At 43.6% G+C, this 26500-nt stretch overlaps 1 protein-coding gene across 3 annotated transcripts in view; it reads left to right on the top strand.

The window, feature by feature from the left end:
* mob2a (MOB kinase activator 2a) overlaps positions 1 to 26500 on the top strand; it is a 71153-nt gene that overhangs the window by 2967 nt on the left and 41686 nt on the right. The window contains exon 1 of one of the 3 annotated variants that reach the window (XM_028586225.1): positions 25761 to 25953. The exons of 1 other annotated variant lie outside the window; for it this stretch is intronic. In XM_028586225.1, coding sequence (XP_028442026.1) covers positions 25952 to 25953 — 2 coding nt within the window. In that variant the 5' untranslated portion in view covers positions 25761 to 25951. Of the gene's footprint in view, positions 1 to 25760; positions 25954 to 26003 lie in introns of those variants that run through there. One more of the 3 variants, XM_028586222.1, reaches the window with a different exon arrangement.

The following is a 26500-nucleotide window of genomic DNA, read 5'->3' as shown; positions in this document are numbered from 1 at the left end:
AAGCAAAGAACCACATTGGAGTAAAAGAGAAGGCCACTGCCTGCCTGTGCTCACTGGCGTTTCTGCATGCTGAGAATTTGTGTTTACCTCCATGCCAAAGCCTCACATTGTCTACTGTTTATATACGCAGGTAAGGTGTGTATGCAAGCTGAATGCATCGGAAGCGAGCGGACATGCGTCCAGCATGCGTCACCGACATGGTGGAGTCCTCGAATGAGTTAACCGAGCGTGTAATCACTCTGAATTCAGACCCAGGGTGAAGGACGTCACAGCCAGGGCCAATGGGAGGAGGAGAGGAGAGAGAAAGAGCTCAAGGATGATCGAAGAAAGAGAGACGGGAGTGCTGAAAGCAGCTGATTTGGGGAGAAATTGTATGCGCGGGTGAACCGAGAGAATGAAAGAGGAGAGACTGGTGGAAAGACGGGGCGATCTAAAGGGATGGTGGAAGGGGATATGAATGCTTTTGATGGAATGGTTGATTAGGAAAAACATAGAGGAAATTAGCAGGTGTGGGGGGGTGGAGTAGTTGGTAGGAAGGATGAAGCTCCACAGGGAATCAAATGGAGATCTGTAGCAGATGACGGCCTACTAATGGTGGAAAGATTGAGGAAAGGAGATATAAGACAATGATATGAGGGCTTACAGAGGGTGACACATTCGCAAGAGTTTTTTCTTCTTTTTCTGCAGGCTACAAATAACACATCCTTAGTATTGGTGTGTATCCCCCCCATGTAAGCCAACTTGTGTGTACAAACTACATTCAGTGTACTGTATTTATTTTGGCGAGAGAGCATTATTTCAGAGCTGCATGACCTCATCGGTCCAGATTCAGAGTCAGACAGGACGTTAAATCGCTGGAGAGATGCGAGACGCTTAAACGTGTCTTTTCCCGCTGGGTGAAATGGGCAGCCTTTGACAGATGTTTAATCCCCTCGCTTTTGAGTGTTGGATTGGTAATGCTGAGCGAAGAGCAAGAGAATGGGGAACTACAGCAGCTAAGTGGAGCGCCACTTTAGGCTGCCAGACCTGAGCAAGAGTCAGATTTTAATGTACACTTAGCTCGCACTGCATCACCTGCGACTTAATGTAATATAGGCAGCGTATCATTATCCTGCATCATCGGAGTAATGCAGGTAATAGTACGGAAGATTCCAGTAGTAAAGGACTTGCTTGGTGTATCTTCTCATTTTGTGGGCAGCAAATTTTAGACATGTTTATTGTTTTTGTCAGGTTCTGGGATTTCAGAAGACATGTTGTTTTCTGCAACACAAAAGAACTAAGTATGACTAGGGCTGGATACTAAATGGGGATGCACTAGACTGCTTTGGCATTTTTGCTAACGTTCTTGACCGATAACATTTAAACACTGATAGGTTTGAGAAGTTTATGTCAAGGGAAAGTGTTAATTTTTCAACCAAATTAAGGCATTGGAATAGCATACTTGCCTGTGAGGAAATATAGGTTATTGTATTGGCACTAAAAAACACCAAATACAAGTTTTGATCAGATGGCATTTTGTTTGGAGAACTATGAGGCCTGTTCTGGAAAATGCCTAAATGCCTCTGAACCAGGCACTGCTGCAGTTGACAACGATGGTTAACGGAAGTTAAGACAACGTCAGGCGATTGGTCTGATGGCAGATAGAGAAGGGGAATTCGCTCATAGGCTGAACTTCCTCTACAGTGGGCCACGTCTGTCTGTGGCTCACACCCAAAAAAGAAGTGCGTTGCGATGTCCCACAGTAGCTATTTACTGGTGTGATTGTTCTCTCATTGTTTGTGGTAGTGGTAACTACTTTGTGTCCCATGAACTTGCTCGTAATTTCAAAACTCAGACAGTTGTCATGTCAAATGTGAGTATGGCAAGATTATGTATTTTAAGTTTAAAAGCATGAAGGGAACACCACATGGATTATAAAGACGATTCCTCGGTTTCAAACCAAACCCTCTAAATAGTCAGAGACCATTTCCTGGTACAGTGTGTGTGGTCATATTAATAGAGTAGTGAAGTGGGTGGGTTCACATCTGGCACCCAGGGTTGTTGCAGTAACTAGTTTCATTCATTCCCCCCCCCATCCCTGATTGGCCACTAGAGCATTTGTAACAAAAAGATTTGCATGAAACTTTCAATCAAATTAGTAAAAGGTTGATCCCTTGGAGAACAAAAAAAAACATCAAAGGCATTCGATACGACTGCATATCATTTGTTTGGGATTTAGGATTAATTTGCTATCTATTGAACAATTATGCAGGGTTGTGTTCCTGATTGCAGCTAAAAAGCGTTCTGAGTAGGCATATGAACTCTGATGTTCATCTGGCGTCTTCCTAACAACAGCCGAGAAGTCTCAAGGGTAATGTAGTATTTAGTGGCACTCAACACCCCAAAACACCAGTAGGGAAAAAAGCTAATTGTCAAGGTACAAAGATGAAACATTTAAAGGTCCCATGGCATGAAAATGTCACTTTATGAGGTTTTTTAACATTAATATGCGTTCCCCAGCCTGCCTATGGTCCCCCAGTGGCTAGAAATGGTGATAGGTGTAAACCGAGCCCTGGGTATCCTGCTCTGCCTTTGAGAAAATGAAAGCTCAGATGGGCCGATCTGGAATCTTCTCCTTTATGAGGTCATAAGGAGCAAGGTTACCTCCCCTTTCTCTGCTTTGCCCGCCCAGAGAATTTGGCCCACCCATGAGAGAGAGACATCATGGCTTTCAAACAAGCAAAGTGGCAGTTGGTCAAGGCTACACCCCCACCCTCCACCTTGCCCCCCCCTCTCTCCTCCTCAACAGCTACAGAAACAGAAATGGCACATCCTAAGCAAAGCTCATTGTGGGACTGGCTCTAATGGCTGTAATTCTGCACCAAAGCTGAATTTCAGGAAAGAGACTTCAGATACAGTATTAGGGGACCACTAAGGTCTATATAAAAGCATCCAAAGAGCAACATGTCATGGGACCTTTTTAAAATCTCTGATGGCCATAACATACACCTGTAGTATGATTCAGTTATGCAACAGCCTCCTGCGTTTCCATGTTGAAATGCGAAATTGCAGTGGGGATACACTGATAAAACACTTTGCTACCCCATATATATGACAGGACGTGCAGTGGCAGATTCATAGCAGTGTCAGTTTGTCTCAAAAATCTCTATTTGGATATCGACCAATCTCTACATGAGACATGTACGTGCGGTCCTGAACCCAACGCATGAGAAATGCTGTGATAGCATTTTGGCCGGTGATAGTTTCATTCTGTATTCTGCATGCTTGTATGTAGATGTTCCCGGTGAGTACTTTGCACACGGCAACCCTGTCCTTGTGCAACCCCGCCGCCTTATTTCCATCTCCACCACGCACACACACACACACACACACACACACACATCTGCACACACCATTGCACACAGTCTCAGCCCAGGTGGCTGTTTCCGCAGATGCGGTGCTGATGGGCTGTATGTATAATAAGCCGTGACGGATGAGCACACATCCTCTCAAAGCAGTCACCTGCTCGAGAATAGAAACTAACCAATGCTGTCGCTGTGTTCCCGTCTTTATTTCTAGCTTTACTATCATTGGCAGTGGTTTTCTGGTCCACTGTTGTGTTACTAGGGCTGGCTGACCTGAGGGCAGCGTAGTAGTCCGCTAAGCAGAAAGTCTCGCTGTCTGCCAGGGAAAGGGCTCTTAACTAGCTTGTTACTGTCACAGTAAAGACAACTTCTGTTGGCTCTCTCTCTCTGTGTGTCAGTAAGAATCCTGCTCTATTAAAGATCAATTTATTGTATCTGGTGCTAAATTTGCTTTACGACTACACACACACAAGGCAGCCCAGGCCAAGACCTTTTTAAGACCACGTAAGCCAGCCAAACCTTTAGTGACAAATGTAGTTTTACAAATGTGTGTTGTAAGTGGCAGTTAGCCCAGTATCTCGACACGCATCGGCTCTCCAACCCTGAGAAAAATAACACCCATGGTTCAAAGCACTTTTTTTTTGTTGTTTTGTTTGTTTTGCTTTGACAGGTGCCGTCCAGTGCATAACTTATTCATAAACAGTTTCAAGTGTTAATACTGGAGTTGAGCTGTTGATCAAATTGTCCTCAACTTTCTGTGGGGGCTTGAGCTTTCCTGTCTTCTCTTCACTAGAACCAAAGAAAAAAGTGTTGTATCACTCAATGATCAGAAGAATATGAACCCCTGTTAAATGCAATGCAATCCAATTTTATAGACCTGCAATAACTTTAGCCATGGCCGCACGTACCAAAACAATTTGGGACCAGGTTTAAAAAAAAAAAAGTGCGTCTTCAGGCAGTGTGTTGACAGGATTCGTGTGGACGATGGGCCAAAACGATGCAAAACATGTGCCTTTGCACCAAAAAGCGTTTCCGTGTGGATGGCCCCTTGGTGTCTCAGAAATATTGAAGACCGTCAAGATGGGTGTTCACTCAAATAACAGACTGTCCACCTCCATTTACTAACAAGCGGGAGTAGATATTAAAAACACCAGTTCATATTTCACCTCAAACGTTGAAATGAAAAGTGTCCATGAGTAGTTATTGCAGGGAACTCCTATCGGGTTGCAATAAATTGCACAGAGATTAACGTTTCTCTCATCGTTGGTTTATGCGCCTCTGCTTCCAGTTAAAGCTAAGATCAACTCTGCCTCGCTTTGCTGGAGCTGGGCCCCGGCCTCGGGCTCGGCCGAATGCTTTAGGCTGGCACACCACGGTAGGGGTTGGCTGGATGACGGGAAGGCTAGTTGGTATGTTACTTCCCCAGAAAGGGCATCTTAGTCACTATCAACCCTCCAACTCACTCTATTTCACTCCCAGGATCTGTTAGTTTCTCTCTCTCTCTCTCTCTCTCTGTCTCCCCCCGCTCTCTCTCTCTCTCTCTCTCTCTTTCCCCCCCTCTCTCTCCTCTCTATCTGTCTCTTTTTTCCCCCCCGCTCTCTCTCCTCTCTATCTGTCTCTTTCTCTCCCCCCGCTCTCTCTCCTCTCTATCTGTCTCTTTCTCTCCCCCCCGCTCTCTCTCCTCTCTATCTGTCTCTTTCTTTCCCCCCCGCTCTCTCTCCTCTCTATCTGTCTCTTTCTTTCCCCCCCGCTCTCTCTCCTCTCTCTCAGGACGCTGATGTGCAGAGACGGTTGCGTGCTTGACTGCTGCCCGAGCTGGACTGTTTAGCCGCAGTGTTTCAGACAAATGTTTAACAACAAAAAGCTAGCACGGTGCTATCCGCATTCAAAACTGAGCATGTATTAGAATCGTCTATATGCAGTAGTAATATTGTACAAGCTGTATTGTGCTGTTTTTTTTTTTTTTTTTTTGGAAAGAAGGAAGCCACTGGAAAGCAAAGCAGAGAGGCAGAGTCTAAACAAACTGGTCCTCAGCCCCCTTCTTTGACATTTGGTGGGGTTCGCTGCTCATCACCCCTGCGTCGTCATTTTGGTGTGGCAGATTCCTCCTCTTCCGCCTGTAGCGCAATGGAGCAAAAAATGTGAGCAGCGGGGTCTTCGCCACACCATAGAGTCGGTGTCGATGACTTTGGGTTTCACGGGAAGGTCACACCTAGAGCAAGTAGTTGATCTAGCAACATTACCGACTAGCCGCTCCGGCACACCAGCGACATGTGCAGTCAATACAGAAAGAACTACTGTTTGTCTGCCCTTAAGTGATGTACAACCTATTTAATAATAATTTAATAGTGCAGCATCATGGTGCAGTGCGGTTTTCAACTAGCTGGTTTCTGAAGAAAAAGGCCTGAGTGAATTATAAGTGAGCCCTCCCCAGGCCACACAATGATACAATGCTGTATCATTGAGTGTTTTTAGGACATCAGTGTGCATCGTTGAGGGAGATATAAAGACTCTATTGAATGTCTTTTTGAAGAGGCAAATAGCCTGGGTACAAGAACACACACACTACGGTACATATACACACTCCTGAGTAAATACTGCTGTACTCTCCCGGTTTGTCTCCTGAGACACCTCCCTACTTCCCTGTTCTCCCTTCCCTTTCCTCGGGGCAGGGACACAGCGACTCCCAGAAATGAACGTGATACCGGAATGACTCAGCAGTTTGCTTTTCACTCAATATGCACACGTGGATAATTGGAGACTCCGAATGCATGCAAGGCTTTATTGGGCACTCTCGCGAGTACCTGAGATGGAAAGTCTTGCTAGGTGTGGTGCTTTTACCCCTCTTTCGCCAGTGTGTTTGAGCGAAGATGAGGTTTTAAAAGCCCGAGGACAGTGCGGGCTGTGTGTGAGCATGGTGCAATTTAATACTGTGAAGGATCAAGAGGCTGCAAATGCAACCTGCACTCAATACCTGAGTTGGCTGTGTTTGTGGAGCTTCTCCGCCCACTCAAATGGGTCTTGACATGTTCAAAAAGCTTCAACAGGCTGCACCGTTTGCTGACATTTAACCAGCAGCCTCTGATGCAAATAGTGTGGTAACCACACTTAGGTGCACAATAGGCCTCTTTATTTTTTTATTTGATAATGTTGCAGTATATTTAGAGACATTGTGTGTGTCTGTGTGTCTGTGATGCTCTGGGCAGCCCTGCCCAGCCCACACAACTGGCACTACCATCAGATGGAGAGACTGGGGGAAAGACTGACAGAGGGCGGGAACAGTCATGACTAATCAGCTGCTCCCTCTTGCTCCGCTTCTATCTCATGTTATTGGTTGAAACTGGACTTTGCTGGTTCTTCCAGTGGCTGCCACAGGCCTGGGAGCACCTACTGTTCTGTCAGAGAGTATCATAGTCATGGTGAGCTGCCAGCTAGAGCTGTCTTAAGATCAGCTAAAATAAGTTAACCCCCGCAGCAGGATTTAGGGTTGTTGTTGTTGCCATCCACCCACTAGGGACAATCTGCAGAACAGTTGGCTGCATTTATTTCAGGACTGGTTGCAATCTTTCAGATTCGGTTCTGGCTATAAATTTAATTTAATAATAGCTTTCATCTTTGGATAGATAATCTATTCATTTACGCTTACTTTTTCCAAGCTATCAGACAAGTATGAGATGTCTGTGCCATTATATTTCATCATAAGAGGATAATACCCAAGGAGTAAGTCTCATCAGCGTCAAATCTCATCAGCGTCAGTGAGCCTATAAGCATGCAGCATGCTTCTACCGAGATCTAATGATGCTTGTGATTGGCTGTCTAACATTACACATCGTAGAGGCATGTAGGAAAAACTCTCGGTTACGCACAGAGTTTTTTGATGAAGATTTTTAATTTTGTAATGTGTAATGTATTTTTGTTAAAATTTATTTTGTAAAATTGGTATGAAAAATATCATTGGTATCGAACATTTTGAAAGGATACCCATTCCTAGGTGGTATTGCCAACAAAAAGTGACTCCGTATCAGTAGACCCATGTATAATCATGTCAGTAAACAAGCCTCATTATCCCACAGAGCCACAATGTGGTGTCTAACCTCTATTGATCGGCCCCACAGTTTGGGGAATTAGCGTCTCTACTTGTTTTTCCCCAAAGCTTAATATGCCTCATAAAAGCTTAACCATTTCTCCTGAGAGTCTTCAGTCCTGAGTGGAGGCACTCTTTATTACATGACGAGGTGAGGCGCAGCCATTATAATACTGTAACCTAATTGCATCATGTGTCATTTTCCACCAAGTTCCATTCCAATCTGATCAGAAGTGTGAACTAACAATGCAATACAAACGGGTCAACAACGTAACCTCCTTGACTTTGCCAGTAAGCGGAGAGTTGGGACGTGAGATGTAGAGATAAAAATGAGAAAACGCGGTACCGAAACAGCGCAAATTGAAAACCCCAGAGGAAAAAAGAAAGAGACGACTGAGGAAGAGAGAGCAGCTGATAAGGAGGAGCGCATCAGGAGAGTGCGGATAAAGCGCGAGGGGAGGAGGGAAACGATAGTGGCACCGAGGCGATAGGTGAGATATGGAGATAAATGGGAAGAGGCGACGTGGGGTCACAGAGCTAGATTAGAAACAGCAGAGGTCTGCAATAGAGGACAGAGAGGGAGATTTAACAGCGGGGGCCCGGTGACCGAGAGAGAAATGGAGCTGTGTGTGTGCGTGCTAGAAATGAATGGAAAGCCAGCAGAAGGAAAGAGAAATGTTAATGCATTGGAGACAACTCTCTGGGTCTTGCATTCGTTGGTTTGATTCCCAAAACCCTAAAACCAAGATTGTGAGCGTTTGCCCAGCAGAGCAGTAGGTCCTTATTCAACCAGTGAGATAAGAGACCTAACTTGTCTTGGAGGAGTAAGCCTTTAATTGTGGGTTTTTATTTATTTTTTCCGCTAGGATGTGGTCTGCGCCCTCGGGCGAGGCTTCAGCCAAGCAGTGAGCTGCTAAATCTGTGCAGAGTTGGTGGGCTGCTAGCGTTGGTGTAAGCTAGCTTGGTTTGTCCTTGGTGGCTGAGGCTAGGCCGCTAGGCTGGCCTGAGCTGTAATTGGATTAGAGATCTCTGCGTTGCATCAGGCAAGGCAAGCCGAGTACTTACATACGTACACACACACACACACACACACTATACATTTAAAAGCACACACGCCTCAGGGAGCCAAGCTCATCCCAGTACTCGAGGCTGTACTCCTCCCGCTTTTTTTTTCCTCTCAAACTTTCGTCTTTTCTCAGCATCCCTCTATTTTCTTTATCCCCCCTTTTAATCAACAACTCACCCATTCCCCCTGGCTGTATATGTGTAGGTGTGTGCATTCTCGTGTCTGTGTGTATGAGCGTGTTGAGTGTTTGTGTGCATGTGTGCAACTCAGCCCTGTGCCATGGGTACCCTCTCTAAATGGATTACAAAAGTTTCTAGCAGAGCCCAGTCTGAGAACAGCCGGGGAAATAAAGGACGGGAAGAAGAGAGGGAAAACTAGTCAAGTGTAGATAATGATGGGAACCCTCCTATTGAACATGATAGATGGGAATATAAAGACGTCCTACTGTACTCGGAGTGAGGGAGCTGCTCTTGACCTTCTTCTTTTTTTTTAATCATGAACTTTCTGTTTAGCAACTGTGAACAGGAAGTAAAAATGATGTCATGGGTGGCGTGCATCCGGATTGCCTCATTCACCCCTCTTAACCTTCTGGTGTGCAAAGGCTTCATCTGCAAAGAGTTTTCAGGTTACACTTTACTTGAAGGTATCTACATAAGAGTGACATGACACTGTCATGAACGTGTCATAAACATTATAAACAAGTCGTAAACGTTTATGACATAACGCTTCTTTTAGTAAGTGTCATCCGGTTTTTGTCATGACAAGTTAGGGTTCATGTGTCATGTCACTCTTATGTAGATACCTTCAAGTAAAGTGTTACTGAGTTTTCTTTACTTCAACAAATGGGAACAACTGGAATAGAGCTCCTGACAGATTGGGCTAATTTCTTTAAGCTCAGTTAGACATTAAAGGTCCCATGGCATGAACATTTCACTTTATGAGTTTTTTTAACATTAATATGCGTTCCCCCAGCCTGCCTATGGTCCCCCAGTGGCTAGAAATGGTGATAGGTGTAAACCGAGCCCTGGGTATCCTGCTCTGCCTTTGAGAATATGAAAGCTCAGATGGGCCGATCTGGAATCTTCTCCTTATGAGGTCATAAGGAGCAAGGTTACCTCCCCTTTCTCTGCTTTGCCCACCCAGAGAATTTGGCCCACCCATGAGAGAGAGACATCATGGCTTTCAAACGAGCAAAGTGGCAGTTGGTCAAGGTCACACCTCCACCCTCCACCTTGCCCCCCCCCTCTCTCCTCCTCAATAGCTACAGACACAGAAATGGCACATACTAAGGAAAGCTCATTGTGGGACTGGCTCTAGTGGCTGTAATTCTGCACCTAGGCTGAATTTCAGGAAAGAGACTTCAGATACAGTATTAGGGGACCACTAAGGCAGCATCCAAAGAGCACCATGTCATGGGACCTTTAACTGGCTACAGTGTGTCTCTTATTCTATCCATGTATTGTCTGTCTCACTGTGTGGCTCATTCATGTGATTGAAGTGACACTGAGGTGTTTCTTTGATTGGACTTTAGTAGTTCATCTATCTTGAGAGGCTAGCAATAAATGACTGAGTGAGTGGGGGAAAGGTAAATTCCCAGGTCATCAACATTACCAGTAAACCTGACAGTAATCACGCTCTTCGCTATCACTAAGGAGGGTGGAGCAGTTCCATACAATTATCTTGTGCCAGGAAACAAAAAATGGAAATGGACTTTATCTTACTGCCTGACCTGCCAAGGAAGAAACGGTGCACTAAAAGGGGTCAGGCGTTCCTGTGATAAATGAGCATGGTGAGATGTGTTGTTTTTGAAGTTTGTCGGGACAAGGGATCGCTGAAGAGAAGGCATGAAAGAGAAAGAGACCGAAGTTCAGCAACCCATAGGAAGAGATACAACAGAAACAGGATTTCCTGTGTGTTTGTACATGCATATGTGTGTTAATACTCAAATAGCACACGTGAATGCGGTTGAGATGACATATGATACAGCGGCGAGGCACTACCTAAGTCTAGAGTGAGACAGCGATAGAAAAGGCTTAATAGCTGACAGGCCAGCACCAGCAGCCATATGTTTTCATAAGTGTCTTGACAACCCCGCCGTATGGCTCTGATCTGCCCATATGGCCTGTACATCTCCTCAGCTTCCTGCCACCGTGACAGCCAAGGAAGGGAGTGGGCAGGGGGGAGACAGCATGTAGACTGAGATAGAGGGAGGGGAGCAGGGTGTAGCTCTGATGTGGGATGATCTTAAAAGAGGGACACACACACTGTAATTGATCCAAAACACCCAAATCCACACCCAGCCGATGTCATTCGGTGGTTTTCAAACCTACGCCACCTATCTGCATTTACATCCTCTTTACACACACACACACACACACCATTATAACACAGTCAAGGTCTTGCATACGCAGCTGTCTGGCGTGATGTCACAACACTGGCCTTTTCTCCTCTGTTGTGCTCCCAGCCGTAGACCTGCTAAACGTGACCTTTTCTAAAAGCCTTTTTAATCACCAGTGATCTCTGAGCTGGGTGGCTCGTGACAAATGCCAACACTGAGCCAACAGCCTGGTAGCATTAGGAGCTAGGTTAAAGGCTGGCTGCGCTTAAGACTGGCTGTGAACACAGGGTATTATGAGGAGTTCAGGCGTGGGAGCAAGGCCAGCAGCTCACTTTGCCCCAGTTTACTCGCAGGAAGCCAGGGGAAGGAAGGAAGGAAAGAGAAGGCCTTCTCACCATCTCATCCAACTCTCAGTCTATCAACACCAAAGCTTAACTGAAATGTATAACATGCCCCAAGTTATGATGTGGGAGGCATCTCTCTGTTTCTACAGTATATTTGGATTACAGTTCGACCATAAAACGTAATTCGGTCATTGATGGCATTGTATTATAAGCAAGTCAACAAGAGAGCAAGCTAAGTACCATCAATTTAAGTTTTGTAGTGTTGAGTACAAACTATTGAGTATCGACAACTATTCAAATATTCAGGCAACGTTGTTATTCAACGCTGATGTTTGGCATATTTTGTTCAATGGAAACAAAAGGTTAAAACATGTTAATACTTCTCAAACTAAGGTACTGAAAAAAGCATGTTGGTATTGGAATCCAAACATTTTAAAACCAATACATGACTAAATGCATGACCTTTTTAAAAACATTAATAGTGTCATATTACTGGATTTAAGAGGTCATCATGCATTTGTTTTTCAATTTCAATTCAATTCAAAACATGTCAAAGGACAAGACAAAGGTATTGGTTATTATAAGTTGATGAAAAGTCATATTATTTCCAGAAAACGGAGACTAAGTCTGTTCTGCCTTCCTCTTTCCAGTTGAATCATTGGATCTACACATTCTCTTGTTTTCTGCTTGCTATCTGACTAGGGTGGCACGATATGAGGAACACATTTAATTGCGATTATATTTGACTGATCTTGCCATTGCGATATGATTCACGATATTGGGATCAGAGAATTTGGCCCACCCATGAGAGAGAGACATCATGGCTTTCAAACGAGCAAAGTGTCAGTTGGTCAAGGCCACACCCCCACCCTCCACCTTGCCCCCCCTCTCTCCTCCTCAATAGCTACAGACACAGAAATGGCACATACTAAGGAAAGCTCATGGTGGCTGTAATTCTGCACCAAGGCTGAATTTCAGGAAAGTTACTTCAGATAAAGTATTAGGGGACCTCAAGGCCTATATAAAAGAGACTTCAGATACAGTATTAGGGGACCACTAAGGCCTATATAAAAGAGACTTCAGATACAGTATTAGGGGACCACTAAGGCCTATATAAAAGAGACTTCAGATACAGTATTAGGGGACCACTAAGGCCTATATAAAAGAGACTTCAGATACAGTATTAGGGGACCACTAAGGCCTATATAAAAGAGACTTCAGATACAGTATTAGGGGACCACTAAGGCCTATATAAAAGAGACTTCAGATACAGTATTAGGGGACCACTAAGGCCTATATAAAAGAGACTTCAGATACAGTATTAGGGGACCACTAAGGTCTATATAAAAGCATCCAAAGAGCACCATGTCATGGCACCTTTTAACTTTTTCCACTGATTTTTTTAAGTTCAATAATTGCAACATCTTTCCAGAAGTAAACGAGTAATCGCGTTAATTATCGTGATTTCAATATTGACTGAACTAATCGTAATTATATTTTTTCCCATAGTCGAGCATTTGATATTGCAATAGTCCATATTGAGATTTCGATAGAATTGCAATTAATCGTGCAGCCCTATATCTGACCCATATTCGATGCCCAACCCTACCCACAAGTGACATTGCAGAGGTCTGTTGATTTTGTTGTGTGATTTTTTGTATTTTCAAAAATCAACAGTTTTACAGCTACTGCCACTAATACATCCTAAAAAAGATGGAGCATGACCCAGCAGCTCTGAGCTGATGCAAGAAAAAGTCTTGGCCAGCTAGCTAATGCCCACACTGGAAAAGGTTCCTTGCATACACACGTGAAGTGTGCACTGCACAGCTGCCGCTGGTTATGTAACGTGTGTGTGTGTGTGTGTGTGTGTGTGTGTGTGTGTGTGTGTGTGTGTGTGTGTGTGTGTGTGTGTGTGTGTGTGTGTGTGTGTGTGTGTGTGTGTGTGTGTGTGTGTGTGTGTGTGTGTGTGTGTGTGTGTGTGTGTGTGTGTGTGTGTGTGTGTGTGTGTGTGTCAGAACAGGGTACTACAGATTAGTGGCGAGAGGAGCGTGCTGCTGATTAATGGCCGGTTGTTAGCTGGTTAAATGAGGCTAAGTGAGCTGGCCGGCTCGTGGAGGTGAGATGGAAGAGATTAGCCTACGCGAAGAGCGATGAAGGGAGAAGATCTGCGAAGCGAACCGTGACTCCTGACCCTCCTGTCTTTTGCACACTTGTTTTTTCTTTAACTTCTCTCTCGTCCCTCCTCTGCTCTGCTACTCTGCCCTCCTCTTCATCCTCCCTTCAAACACTTCATGTTGCCTCTGCAGAGCAGTGCAGGTTATGTTGGGTTTTTTGAGAACAACATTCTCTCTGTTGTCTGTTAGCGCTCGTCATTGTCACCGACAGCGTTGCTCGTTCTGTGTGCAGTATTGCAGCCCTGAGCTTGACTTGGTCACGTCCACATACCACATGTCATAAAAAACATATCCGTTGAAATGGCTTTGTAATTTCCCTCTATGGTTTGATGTGTCAGTTGAGGAGGCATTAAATGCTGAGAGGGAATATTTGAGTGTTAGCAAAAGTTCAGCTGCATATTTTAGCAACAACAAGGAATCAGTGCTGCGCCAATTAATTTCAGCTTTATCAGCAACGATTAATTGGCAACTCTTTGGTAGTGGAGTCATCTTTTAGCTTCTCAAGGTTGACGATTTGCTGCTATTATTTGTAATATCTGAACGCAAACTGAATATCTTTTTTTTTGGAACGGTTGATGAAATGCATCACATTGGGCAGTGGGAATTTATAACAGGGTTGTTTTTACTATTATCTGACTGAGAAACTAATGGGCAGAGACATTTTTGCACAAAGACATACTCCATACATAGACATAGAATTAGTTATGGTTGAAAATATTGATGTGTTGGCCTGTAAAATAGTTTCTTCTTGTCTTCACATGTCCTAAAGAAAGTTGTGTAAAAGAAAAAATAGCTAAGTTAAAAGGTCTGGAGTTCAGTGCAAAAATATAGGAAAACAGCAACTTAGTATATATAGACTTTTTCAAATTTTTTTAGTCCCTAGTCAGCATCAACCTCTAAAAATGCTGGATCCTACGTTGCACACAATGCAGTTTAAAGCATCTTTCATTGGACTTCCATACCTTTAGTAACGCAGGCTTTGTTTTTCATAGTCTCAATGCCCCCAAGCCAAGATACTGTAGGTGGAATGCCCCTTTAATCACACACTGAATTCACAGTCATTGTGACGACCTTCCTGACTGTACTTTAAAAGCCAGGATTTGACAACAGCAACAGATAGAAATAGGAAAGGTCTATCTATGGCTCCGGATGAGACTATATGTGTACAAACTGGCGTGCTGGAGATGCGCGCTGTAAGCCATTTCGGTCCTCAACCTGATGATGTGTCCATTTGCACATTTTGTTTTGTGTGCGCGTAAGAGAAAATGAGCGAGAGCGAGAGACATTCCCCACATCCGTTTCCTCTCACAGAGGAACAGTAGGTCAGGGGTTTAGGTCTGCTCTGTGGAGGGGAGGGGGCAGAAATGCAGTGCATGCAGATGGGACATGTCTCATAATCACCGTGGTTTGGATGTATCCTTAGTGAGGTGGTAGGGACTCTTTCATGTTAAGACACTTTTAGCCCTTCTGCATTATGTATTATTTATATATATAAAAAAAAAAAAAAATATATATATATATATATATATATATATATATATATATATATATATATATATATATATATGTATATATATATATATATATATGTATATATATATATATATATATATATATATGTATATATATATATATATATATATATATATATATATATATATATATATATGTGTGTGTATATGTAAAAAAATATATATATATATAATTTTTTTTTTTTTTTTTTACGATTATTTTTCGGGGCTTTTCCCTTTTATTAGATAGTGACAGTGGATAGACAGGAAAGGTGGGAGAGAGATGGGGATGACACGCAGCAAAGGGCTGCAGGTCGGACTCGAACCCGGGCCGCTGCAAAGGACTCAGCCTATATGGGGTGAACTAGAGGTCCTGTTAGATATTTTTGAATAAAGGGAGCTAACATTTTGGAGGCCATAAGGTCTCTCGGTCTTCTTTTGGTCTCGGTCTTTCCCCTTTTTTATGTTTTATTTGACGTAGTTGCAGTTATCTGTGATCTAGGTGTGTATCCTCATGTACACCTGTGTGTGTGTGTGTGTGTGTGTGTGTGTGTGTGTGTGTGTGTGTGTGTGTGTGTGTGTGTGTGTGTGTGTGTGTGTGTGTGATTCCTTTACCTCCCTTGTATGCCCCGCCCTGTACTGTAACATGCTCTCCTTTCCTCCTCATTGTTCTGCCTCTCTCCGCCGGGCCAGGGAGTCTGGAGCAGGAGCTTGCAGGAAGTCTTCATCACTCGTTGCACTGAAGGGAAAGCACACAAACGCAGGAAGTGCTGCCTTCCTCATGCGGGCTCCAGCTGGGCGTTTGTCACTCTGCGCACGGTTTATCGGAAAGCGTCAACGTGAGCTCCGTCTCTAACCGCACGTGTCTTTTTCTGTTGCTTAGTCGACATGTCCCCTCCACTGTGACTGCTAACCGCTCTGTGTAGCTGCACTGCATTCCAGAATACTGGTAATTAACCTCTGTGACATATTTTATATAAGTTAATTCAACTCTGGGAAATTGATGTGAAGGAATGATGAAAAAAAAAAAAAAAAAAAAAATATATATATATATATATATATATATATATATATATATAAGAAAAAGAGCCAGGAAATGTACCAAACATCTCCAAGGCTGTTAAAAGTGATCACCATTTTATAAGATTTAATACTTTTATCGCAACAGTTTCCTTAGCCTCTCTATCCCAGAAAACTTAAATAACATACATACATTCTTCATTGTGCTTTGTCTCTGCAGCCAACCAGGCCACATTATTTCCTCTGTCCTTAAATTGCAGTGAGACCTTCACTGAAGCTGGTATATAAGAGTTGTCTATCTGAAGTGCATCTCTTAACAGCTGAAAGGCCACGAGCTGTGGTCAAAGGTGGTTAGAGATCACTGGTCTCTTCGGATAATGTGTACACACACACACACACACACACACACACACACACACACACACACACACACACACACACACACACACACACACACACACACACACACACACACCAGCTGTTACATAACCGGCGGCAGCTGTGCAGTGCACACTTCAGGTGTGTATGCAAGGAACCTTTTCCAGTGTGGGCATTAGCTAGCTGGCCAAGACTTTTTCTTGCATCAGCTCAGAGCTGCTGGGTCATGCTCCATCTGCTCCAAGCCCACTTTCTGTAGCGTTTTCCCACAACGAGTCTGGAGAGTTGAATACATTAAAAAGGTATGTCATTTGACATTCCCGTAGCACTGTTTTACAAACCGTTGAGAAACTGATCTAATAGGTGTTTGTGGTGTGTTTCATCCTGCGTCTGTCATTTGGGGAATGCTCCATTTTTTTTTTTTTTTTTAGGATGTGTTAGTGGCAGTAGCTGTAAAACTGTTGATTTTTGAAAATAAAAAAAAATCACACAACAAAATCAACAGACCTCTGCAATGTCACTTGTGGGTAGGGTTGGGCATCGAGAACTGATTCCTAATCGGAATCGTTTCAAAAATTACGATTCCATCGGAGTTTCTGTATTGGAATCGTTTTGGAATCGTTTGGAGGATTTGGTTTCAAATCCGATCATCACTTCCCAATTTAACATGCGCAAATTTGGGTTTCCATAGCGGCCAGGTGCTTGTTGTGTTGCAGCCTTGGAGCACAGTAAGCTGTGCTCTAGTGTGGCTTTATTTTACGTTGAAAAGGCTGTAAAACTGCACCCCTCAGAGAATCGGAATCGAGAATCGATAAGAACCGGAATCGAAAGGAAGAATCGGAATTAGAATCAGAATCGTTAAAATCCAAACGATGCCCAACCCTACTTGTGGGTGCTTTAAAATCACCAAATAAGACTTTAACAGCTTTGATATGTGGTTGGATAGCCTCCGTTTGGATTAAGCTAAGGGTGAACCTAATGAAGGACATGAAATAAGGAAACAACCTTGAAAGTTATTGAAATGTCCTTGAACCTAATATCCAGATGTGCTTTGGAACCTTGTGACTCTTTCATCTGTCTCTGGGCTGCTAATACCACCTCAACAGTAAGTAAGCCACAGCCCCGGAACTCTCAGTCTTCTTTGTCTGGAAATGCACGCAGTTATGCGTGTGTTGCAACTCTATAGCTCGACTTCAGGAAGAACGGATCATTTGCTGTTAACAGAATTTAGATGTAGTGTCTTTTTTTTTTCTACCACAGGAGGGCAGCACCTGTCCAGTTCACATGGCTGGCCAGTGGGCAGGGACGTGCTACTGGGCAAAAAAAATGCTTACTTGTCAGCAGTTAGGTAACTTTGTTTAGTCAATCATAATGATTTTAGCAGGTCAAATGAGTTAGTTTCCATGAGAGGATTGTGTGTGTGTGTGTGTGGGGGTGAGTGGGTGGGTGGGTAGGTGTGAGAGAGTGACGTGACAACAGGGAGCAATTCCTAAGACCGAGAGATGTAGCAATCAGAGACAGTCAGCGGTGGCATGAAGTCAGTGAGCATGAAATCAGAGCTTGTTGCATAATCGTGGCTTGCAGGCCTTCCCAGTGTGCACCGGGCTCTGTCGGCTCTTTCCAGTCCAGTCTCACATGACCGTATCAGACGGATGCCGTATTAAACCAGCAATACAGTCCACCACCAGCCAGAGGCAGACACAGAGATCAATAGTTCTGTTCTTCTCTGGGCTGAGGCACAATCTTTTTATTTTATATCCATTTTCTTTATATTTCAAGTGAAGTTTAGGGCGTAGTTTGGATATCCAAATCGTGATTTATCGGTGGTTGCACTCTGCAGTCATTCAATGCTAAAGAAACACTGATAATTGATGTCTCCAAATTTACTTTTAAAATCCATCTACAGTACGTAGACCACTTTAGTCACAAATTAAGGATGCAATAGTTTTATGCATCAGGTCCTTTACCCACATTATTGTAGGGAAAGGATTGTGGAAGTGACCTTTCTCTGTGTATTTTGGATTGCGGCAATGTTTTTACAGACATGCTCCTATCGCTAACCTCAAACATCTAGGTGCTGTCCATCTCTCAGCGCTTTTAGATTTATGACTGACGACCCATAGGGCACCCCATCCTTGTGTCTTTTATCAGAAGGTGGGCTGGCCCGTCCTCTGTCAGGCAAGATCAGCACTTTTATCTTTTTATATTAATCAATCTATTAATCAACAAAGGACTACTTAAAAAATGGCCGCCTTATTTATCGTCACACCTGTGTCTAAGATCTAGGAAAGACACCTTTCAGATATTTCCCCTCCCCATTTGTTTGGAATAATTTACAGAATAGACTGAACGTTGACACACTGATATCGATGGTGCAATTCAATAATTAGTTTGAGGTTCCATTTCATTGGAAGGTGTGATATGCTTGTATTTTTCATTACTTTTTATACCTATGTCAAGGATATTTCACAAAGCATTTATTAATATTTGTCATGCTGTTGTCTGTATGAATGGTAAATGGGTTTTTCTACAAAGGATCCTGTACGGGTGCTCACCTACTCGCCCTAGTGGTTTTGTTACCAATACAGGCCTTGCTTCTCCTCGTCTCCCTCCATTCAATACATGCCCTCGATGTCTTTCACATAGCAGCAATACCAGACGTCACTGAGGCATCAGCGCTGCTTCCCGTCTTTTTTCATTTTCTTTTTTTTATCTCCTGTCCTCACCTCCTCCCTTCCATCGCTGGTGCAAAGCCTCTATTCACATGCCAACAATAGCAGACTGCGTACCAGTCAACAGGGCGTCAGTGATGGCCTACACCTCCTGCCTGCTGCCTATCACTGCTCTTCCAGCCCAGCCCGACTCACTTAGCACAGCAGCCCCAGAGAGCCAATGAGAAAGTGGAGGCGCTAGTCTGTTCTTTACCCATGAGCAGTGCATTACTTCTGTTTAACAGTAGGTGGCATCACAGTCCCATCTTCGGCAGTTTCCCCCTTGTCAGTGCTTCATTAAGCTGTGTCCATCATGACTTCCTGGTTACAGGATGGATGTGCACAGTTCAAACTATGAATGATAATGATGATGTTTTTAAATGTAGAATGTAAACTTCCTCCAGGCTCCTTAAATGCCAAACTGAGAACAATTACAAGGATTATTTTTATTATCGATACGATTATAGTATTTATTTTTTGGGGGTTCTTTGTTTGCTCTATAAAATGTCAACAGACTGATATTGACTCATTTCAGCATCACTTTAGTTTCTTCACTGCTGGCTACCAGTATCCTGTCCTCTTAAGATCCTTGTAGCAGTAAAATAACTATGGGAAATGAAAAAAAGGTGTTTTTATTTTACAAATTAGATGATTTTACCAAAGCTGGCACTGAGCTTTACATTCTAAAAATGCCTGAGCGGTGATCAGTGCATGGGTAAGGTTGCATTTCATTTCCTGGAATTTTGAATTGAAACCAAAGCTGTCTAGATATAGAAATATAATACTGATTGGGTACAGAGGCCAGAAACAGCCAGACATAACATTTGACTTTGGGTGCATCCAGGAGAGACATTTGAGAAAATGTCAACATCGCTGTCATTTAGCCCGTTATTTCACTTAACTCTCACGAGTTATCAGACTTTATTATTGCAAGCTCCCTCTGCTTTGTGGTGATAGATGGTCAGACCGAGAGCAACAGAAGCCTATAGGGCGACTAAATGGGCAGAGACAGAGGTTACTATAAAAGTTGAGTTATTAGTGGTGTCCCCTCACTATAGGCCAGGCTGGATGTGAAAGACAGACACACAGACAGACTGAACGACTCCTGGCGTCGCCCAGCCTGGCTGTATAGGCTCTTTCATACTGCACCCCTTGGCATAGTCCCAGCTTACTGTGTGTGTGTGTGTGTGTGTGTGTGTGTGTGTGTGTGTGTGTGTGTGTGTGTGTGTGTGTGAACATATTTGGGATATGTGGGTGAGAGAAACAGTTGGTTCTTGGTACCCGAATGTACATTAAATTGCATAATACACATGTTTATGTTTACAGGTTTCATAAGATTAATCTTTTTTGGCATAACTGCAGGAAGTGTTGGGTGTGTGTGTGTGTGTGTGTGGGGGGGGGGGGTGTTGGGGGCCCTCAGTCAGTGTCGTCTCTGTGCTGGGGAACTTGGCGCATGCAGTGCCATGATCTCTCTAAAAGCTCTCCTCTCACACATGCTCTCAAGTTGCTGAAGCCACAGTAGTGTGTGTGTGTGTGTGTGTGTGTGTGTGTACTGTGGTCCAGCGTTTGTGCAATGTATTCCTGGAAAGCCTGTGCAGGGGCCAGGGCTAGCGAGGACTATTTTCTGGAAGCTTCTCTGCACTTGGAACGAGGCAGAGAGGAGTTCATGAGTACTTTATTTGATCCTCGTCATCCAAACCTTCAGAGAAAATCTGCAGCTTTCCTCCTGAGATGAAAAAGAGAAGGCATCGCTTATCGACTGGCATCTTTTAACGCCATTTGTATGCATGGACACAAACGTGAAGTTGGGGGGGTGTGCATGGAAAAGAGGCTTGAATAAAAATAAGGATTGCGAAAGCTTAAATTAGCTTAATGAAGGGGCTGCAAACGGAGCCATAAAGTCGAGGAAAGTTAAGGTGCAGGCAGTGAATAAGGATGCAGGAAGGAGGAATGGATTGAAACTGAATAGGAGGGGGAAAGAAGGCGGTGTTGTTTTGAACTGCATCAATAAAAGCCTAGGCTAATTGTGCCTCTGTGGTCTGCAGTATTCACCCTTTGTTGCTTTCACCGTCCTCCCCTTTCTTGACTCCATGCCTTCTTGTCCCATACCCTCCAGAGTCTTCCTCCTCTTCCTCCCTCCAGTGGCTGCTGTGTAACTCTGCAGTGACTGACTGAGCAGCAGCAGCAGCAGTGATGTGATTGATCAGCAGTTCTGGTGCCAGACTGCTCTTACTGTAATAAACGAGCTTGGAGCCATTGAAACCGAGCCTGAGTGCTTTTGCGGGAGTGGAGGAAACACACACACACACACACACACACACACACACAGACACACAGACACACAGACAGACAGACAGACAGACAGTGCACTGCACTCTCATGATGTAATGCTGAATAACTCTAAAGGCTCTTTGTTTGTTTTTTACAGTAATCCCTCCAAACCTATGCAGACAAAAGTTAATAAGAGATTTCATTTTCTTAAGAGATTTTTTTGTGGACATGCTCCTCAAGATGATTAGTCCTTTTTATAAATCATCTCCATGATAATGGAACAGAGATGAATTAGTCTTGAAGCTTTCAGCTGAAGATGGCTCCTTGTTATTCATTTAAGAACAAAATTGTCTTCAAGTCACTTCCAGGTTGCTTCATATACGTTTTAAAACTGTAATTTTTTTGGATGTCCTGACAAGTACTAAAGCACAAATTTCATATAACCATAAACCTCCTGGATTGGAATCCAGTTTGGGACTCGCGTTGCATGCCTTGCTCCCCTCCCCAATGCTTCCTTAATTGGCTGTAAGAAAAGCACATCGGGTCTTTCCATTTTTTCAGTCTTTGTGGTCCTGCGCCCTGCTCAACATATCCCCACTCTCCTTTTCTCCCCATCCATCTATCTATTCTCTCCTAATACTTCTCTGTACCAATTTTTTTTTTCCATTACCATACAAATCCAAACTTGACAAAACAAGAGCTTTGACTCCCCTGAGCTGTATCTAGTGTACACACAGTGGCGTAAAGCTTATCCAGCAGGGGCAGCGAGCTTTCTTCACTGAGGTCATGCATACACGCCTGAGGCAGGAGGCGTCTGGGTGCAGCGCTGAACATCACACTCGGGTCAACCTCTGTGTTCTGCTCAAAGTGAGCTATTCTGCTTTCTGTCATTTCCTCCACATTCCTGCATCTCATTTCATTGCCCGATTCCTACTGTTTGTCAGAGAGGATGCTGAAAACGCTGCAACGCACGGATATCGCTCACTAGATCGCCAGCGATTATGGTTCATTGTTTTTGGTCACTCGGTCATTGTCCTCACCGCGGCACCTGCTGTGAGGTCAAGAGTTTGTTGATATATGACTGTTATTCATATTTTACTTTATTACTTAATGCAGACCTGCCAACCTGTACGCATTTTGCGTGGTAGATACGCATTTTGACATCAAAATACGGTGATACGATTTGTCACTTTAAACTACGCGAAAATCAGGTGACTGTTTTGAGTTCACTTATTGACGTGAAGTAACCTTCTCAGTCTAATGGTGCGTTCTTTTTGTCCACCGAAGTCGATTTACGAGTTGTTTTCCGGAGTTACGAACCGGAAGTTGCAAAAAGAACGCCACCGAGGTCGTATATACAACTCGTCAAGTCGTCTGAACTCAGAGGACCCCGACTTCACTTTCAAAGATGGCTACGTCGTGCATCACATGTAGTAAACATTGTGGTTTTCTACAATTTTAAGCACTTTTGTCTTTGTTGTAACCAAATGAAGAAGTCGTACACATAGCACTGTATACTGCTACCTATTGGCATGTTGCTACAGTCTTATTAGGAGTTAAATACCACCTGTGGATATCACAAAACGGAATAAAATACGAAAAAGTAGTACTTTTTTTACAGTGGTTTCTCCTTTCCCCCACAATGCATTGCATGACGTCACGTTGGGGAGACGACAGGCGCAAGCCCCGTCTCGGTTCACTGTCCGGCGATATTACGAATCCCACTATGGCCACGCCAAGACCCGCCCTTCAATAGCGTTCACACACTACTATTGGCCAGGCGTCCATACTTACATGTACAGGTCCTATACCCTGACCAATCCCCTAACCTTAACCACTCGAGGTGAAATGCCTAACCCCAACCAATCGAGCTGCTTCGTAGGGCGGGTCTTGGCGTGGCCATAGTGGGATTCGTAATTTTGCGTCCCGGTCTCTGCCGCTGGTCTGGCAAAATATGGCTTTTGGTCTCGACCGAGTCAATGTGTCTTTATTATGTGTATAATAATATGAGGGGGGGGAAGTGAAAGGCAGCTTGGACGGGGATGCTATTCGGCTTGTCATAAGTTTAAGCAGCTAGCTAACGCTACGCCGACGTTTGCTAACGTTAGCGCAACAGTGTTAGCTTAGACTGCTAGTTAAATACCGGTATTACAACTGCATTCGGAGCTACGTCCACGTTGTCAACACAAGACATGTGGCGTTAGTGCTCCTTTTGTGCCATACTTTTATTGAATGAAATATTAAGCTTTTTTTGTAACATTACACACAAAGCTAACTGGCTATAGTTGGCCTGTACGTATGCTAGCGGGATTAGCTAACGTTGCGTAGCCAGCCAGCAACTTCGGTAATCGGCAGTAGTTTCGGCGAGCTAACCGCGACAGTATGTTGCCCACAATCAACCTCTGCTGTTAAAAGCAGTCAATCTGCAGTGATGTTTTGAAATGGAGACACATGGATGTGTTAGCTGTCGAGGTTAGCTCGCCGAAGCTGCTTGCTGGCTATGCAACGTTAGCTAATGTCCGCTAGCATACGTACAGGCCAGTTAGCTTTGTGTGTAACTAACAAAAACCATCTCATAGGAGCGAAGTTTAACGTTTCATTCAATAAAGTTATGGTACAAAAGGAGCACTAACGCCACAAGTCTTATGTTGACAACGTGGTGTTAAGAAATCTCTAAAAGACGTGTTCGTTCTGATTTCTGGAGGAAGGAGGAGATGCTGGGGTTGAATTGAAAGTTAAGCAAAAGGTTTAATGAAACAACATGAAAATGACAAGACAAAACACAATCAAACATAAAACATAAAACACTGCCAGCAGCAGACTGCAAAACATGCTTCCCCTGTTGGGTCACAGTTAGCAGCCATCTGACATGACAAACAATACACTGTAAAACAGCGGACTACAGAACCTTGTTCCCTTGTCGGGTCCCAGGCTTGTAGTCCCGAAATCACATCGGTTTCCGAATTATATTCCTGTGGAATTGTGGGTCTCTGATTAAGGACACACCTCTGATTTTAGGTTTACCCCAGGTCACAGACAAAGTTCATTTATCTTGGTAGTGCTGAATATATTCAAGTTTACAGAGTTTGCATTTCCTTTGTTCTAACCCAGACTTGGCACCAGCAGGTTGGAGACTCAAAGAGACGTTTCTCTTCATATGTTAATAGTTGGTTTTAACTTAATCTATCTGCAAGAAACAGGAAGAGAGGGGGAGATAAATGACCAGCTGTTTTTTCCTTAGTAATCATTCTAGATTCAATTCCTATTTTCATAACCTGACTGCAGCGTACAATTTATTATTTAAAACATTGGACGCAGATATAGGAAACTCTGAAGGCAGTTGTAATATTTACCTAGCCGGCTAGGCTAACGCTGTTGCGCTAATGTTAGCGAAACGTCGGCGTAGCGTTAGTTAGCTGTCTAAACTTGTGAAAAGCTAAACAGCATCCCCATCCAAGTAATAAACAAACACCAGGCAAATATGTTGTTACTGGAGCTAGTAGGCTACCATCAAAACGTGAGATATATAATCATGATATCAATCATATTTATGTTTTTACAACCATCGGGGGATTTCACAGGTGGGACTGGCAAGTTAGCACATAGCTAGCATGATGCCTTGTATTTTCTAGATCTAGATAAGTTTACCGGTACTTAGCTGAACTAACAACATGATCACTGTCACTAGATATAAATAAAACATTTACTTTCACTTGGTGCTATTCACGGACAGTAAAAAACCCTCTTCCTCATCCCAGTCAGTCACCATAGTTCTAGTCTGGTTCTAGTAGGCTGATACACGTCTCCCCAAGGTGACGCCATCACCAAATTCCGGGAAAAAAAAACACTAATACCAAAAACCTGACAAAAACTGGCCTTTAACACTATTTGGAGACATTTTTAACAATGATATACATATATTGAGTGCTATATGTACCTATTAATCAACAGTAGTGGTTAACCTGCAACATGGGCTTTAAAGGTTAGCTGCTACTGTAGCAGAGCTGCAAGGAAACGCTGAACTGAGCTGTGTGTTTTCAGTGTTAAACACTGCTGTAGGTATTCATGCACGACTGTTGTTGGTGATTTCCAGAGGTGGAAGACTTATTCGGATCATGTATTGCAGTAAAAGTAGAAAAAACTGTGTTGTAGAGTTACAAATTACTTGTCAGTTAGCTACATGTCCTGCATTCAACATCTTCCCTATGTAATAGTACAAAAGTATTATCAAAATATACTTAAAGTACCAAAAGTAAAAGTGCTCATTATGCAGTGTAATATATTTTATTTTACACACACACTTGGAAAGGCTACTTTGGATTTAAACGGCATTAATGGATCCTCAGCCCTATTCTTAGCCTTAAATCTGTCTCACCCTTCAGGCGCTGACAAGAGCTATGTTGGAGTGGTGGAGTCTGGTTTGTGTTCAGCATATGCAGAAATATAAGTGTGTGTGTGTGTGTGTGTGTGTGTGTGTGAATATAAATATATAGCTCCTCCGATATGAAACGCTGTTGAAACACGAGCCTCCTCCGGACCGTAAATGGGGAGAAGAAGGAAGCTGACTCGCATCATTCGTTTTTCATGAATGTATCGTAAATGTTGTTTTTTTGTGTTTAGACGTTGCGTTAGTTCGGTTGTATGTGGACGAACCGAGCCTGAGGAGTGGATGTAAATGTGGACGTACTGAAAGAAAAAGGTTCAACTTTCATGTGAGTTTTTTTTTTTTACCCAGAGTAAAACGCGGTGGTTTGCGTCAGTGACGCTGTGGACACAAAGCAGAGGCAGCCTTAACCAGACTCTGTGCTAATGTCGCTACGTTTTGTCCAACTTGCATCGCTCCGGACCGCTCCGTCACGTACGCCACCGATACCGGCTCTTTGTTTTCATCGAAACGCCTGTAGTCCGAGGAGTCGTTAACCCTGCTCCACGGAAACTACATCGAGTGGGGGGGGGGACCGGAGGAGGAGGAGAAGAAGAAGAGGAGGGAGGTCTGGGAAGAAACGATAGAAAGAGAGAACTGTGCTGGAGGAGTGAGAGAGGACTGCAAAGAGCAACTCCGTATTGTTCCGCGTGTGTTTGCTCTGCAGCCGTTCAAAGAAGAGAGAGACACACACACACACACACACACACACACACCGTGGGGTCTATTTTTTTCTTTTTCTTTCGGGGTGCGACAAAAAGCTGAAACAACCGTCAATTCTGGATTTCTTTATCCGCTTCCTGTCGTCCAGGATGAGGTTTAAAAGGAACGGGTCC

This window comes from Perca flavescens, chromosome 8 (genome assembly GCF_004354835.1).
Source record: "Perca flavescens isolate YP-PL-M2 chromosome 8, PFLA_1.0, whole genome shotgun sequence".
In the NCBI taxonomy this organism is placed as follows: domain Eukaryota; kingdom Metazoa; phylum Chordata; class Actinopteri; order Perciformes; family Percidae; genus Perca; species Perca flavescens.
The sequence above is the reverse complement of the archived record's forward strand: the minus strand, read 5'-3'. Positions and strand labels throughout refer to the sequence as shown.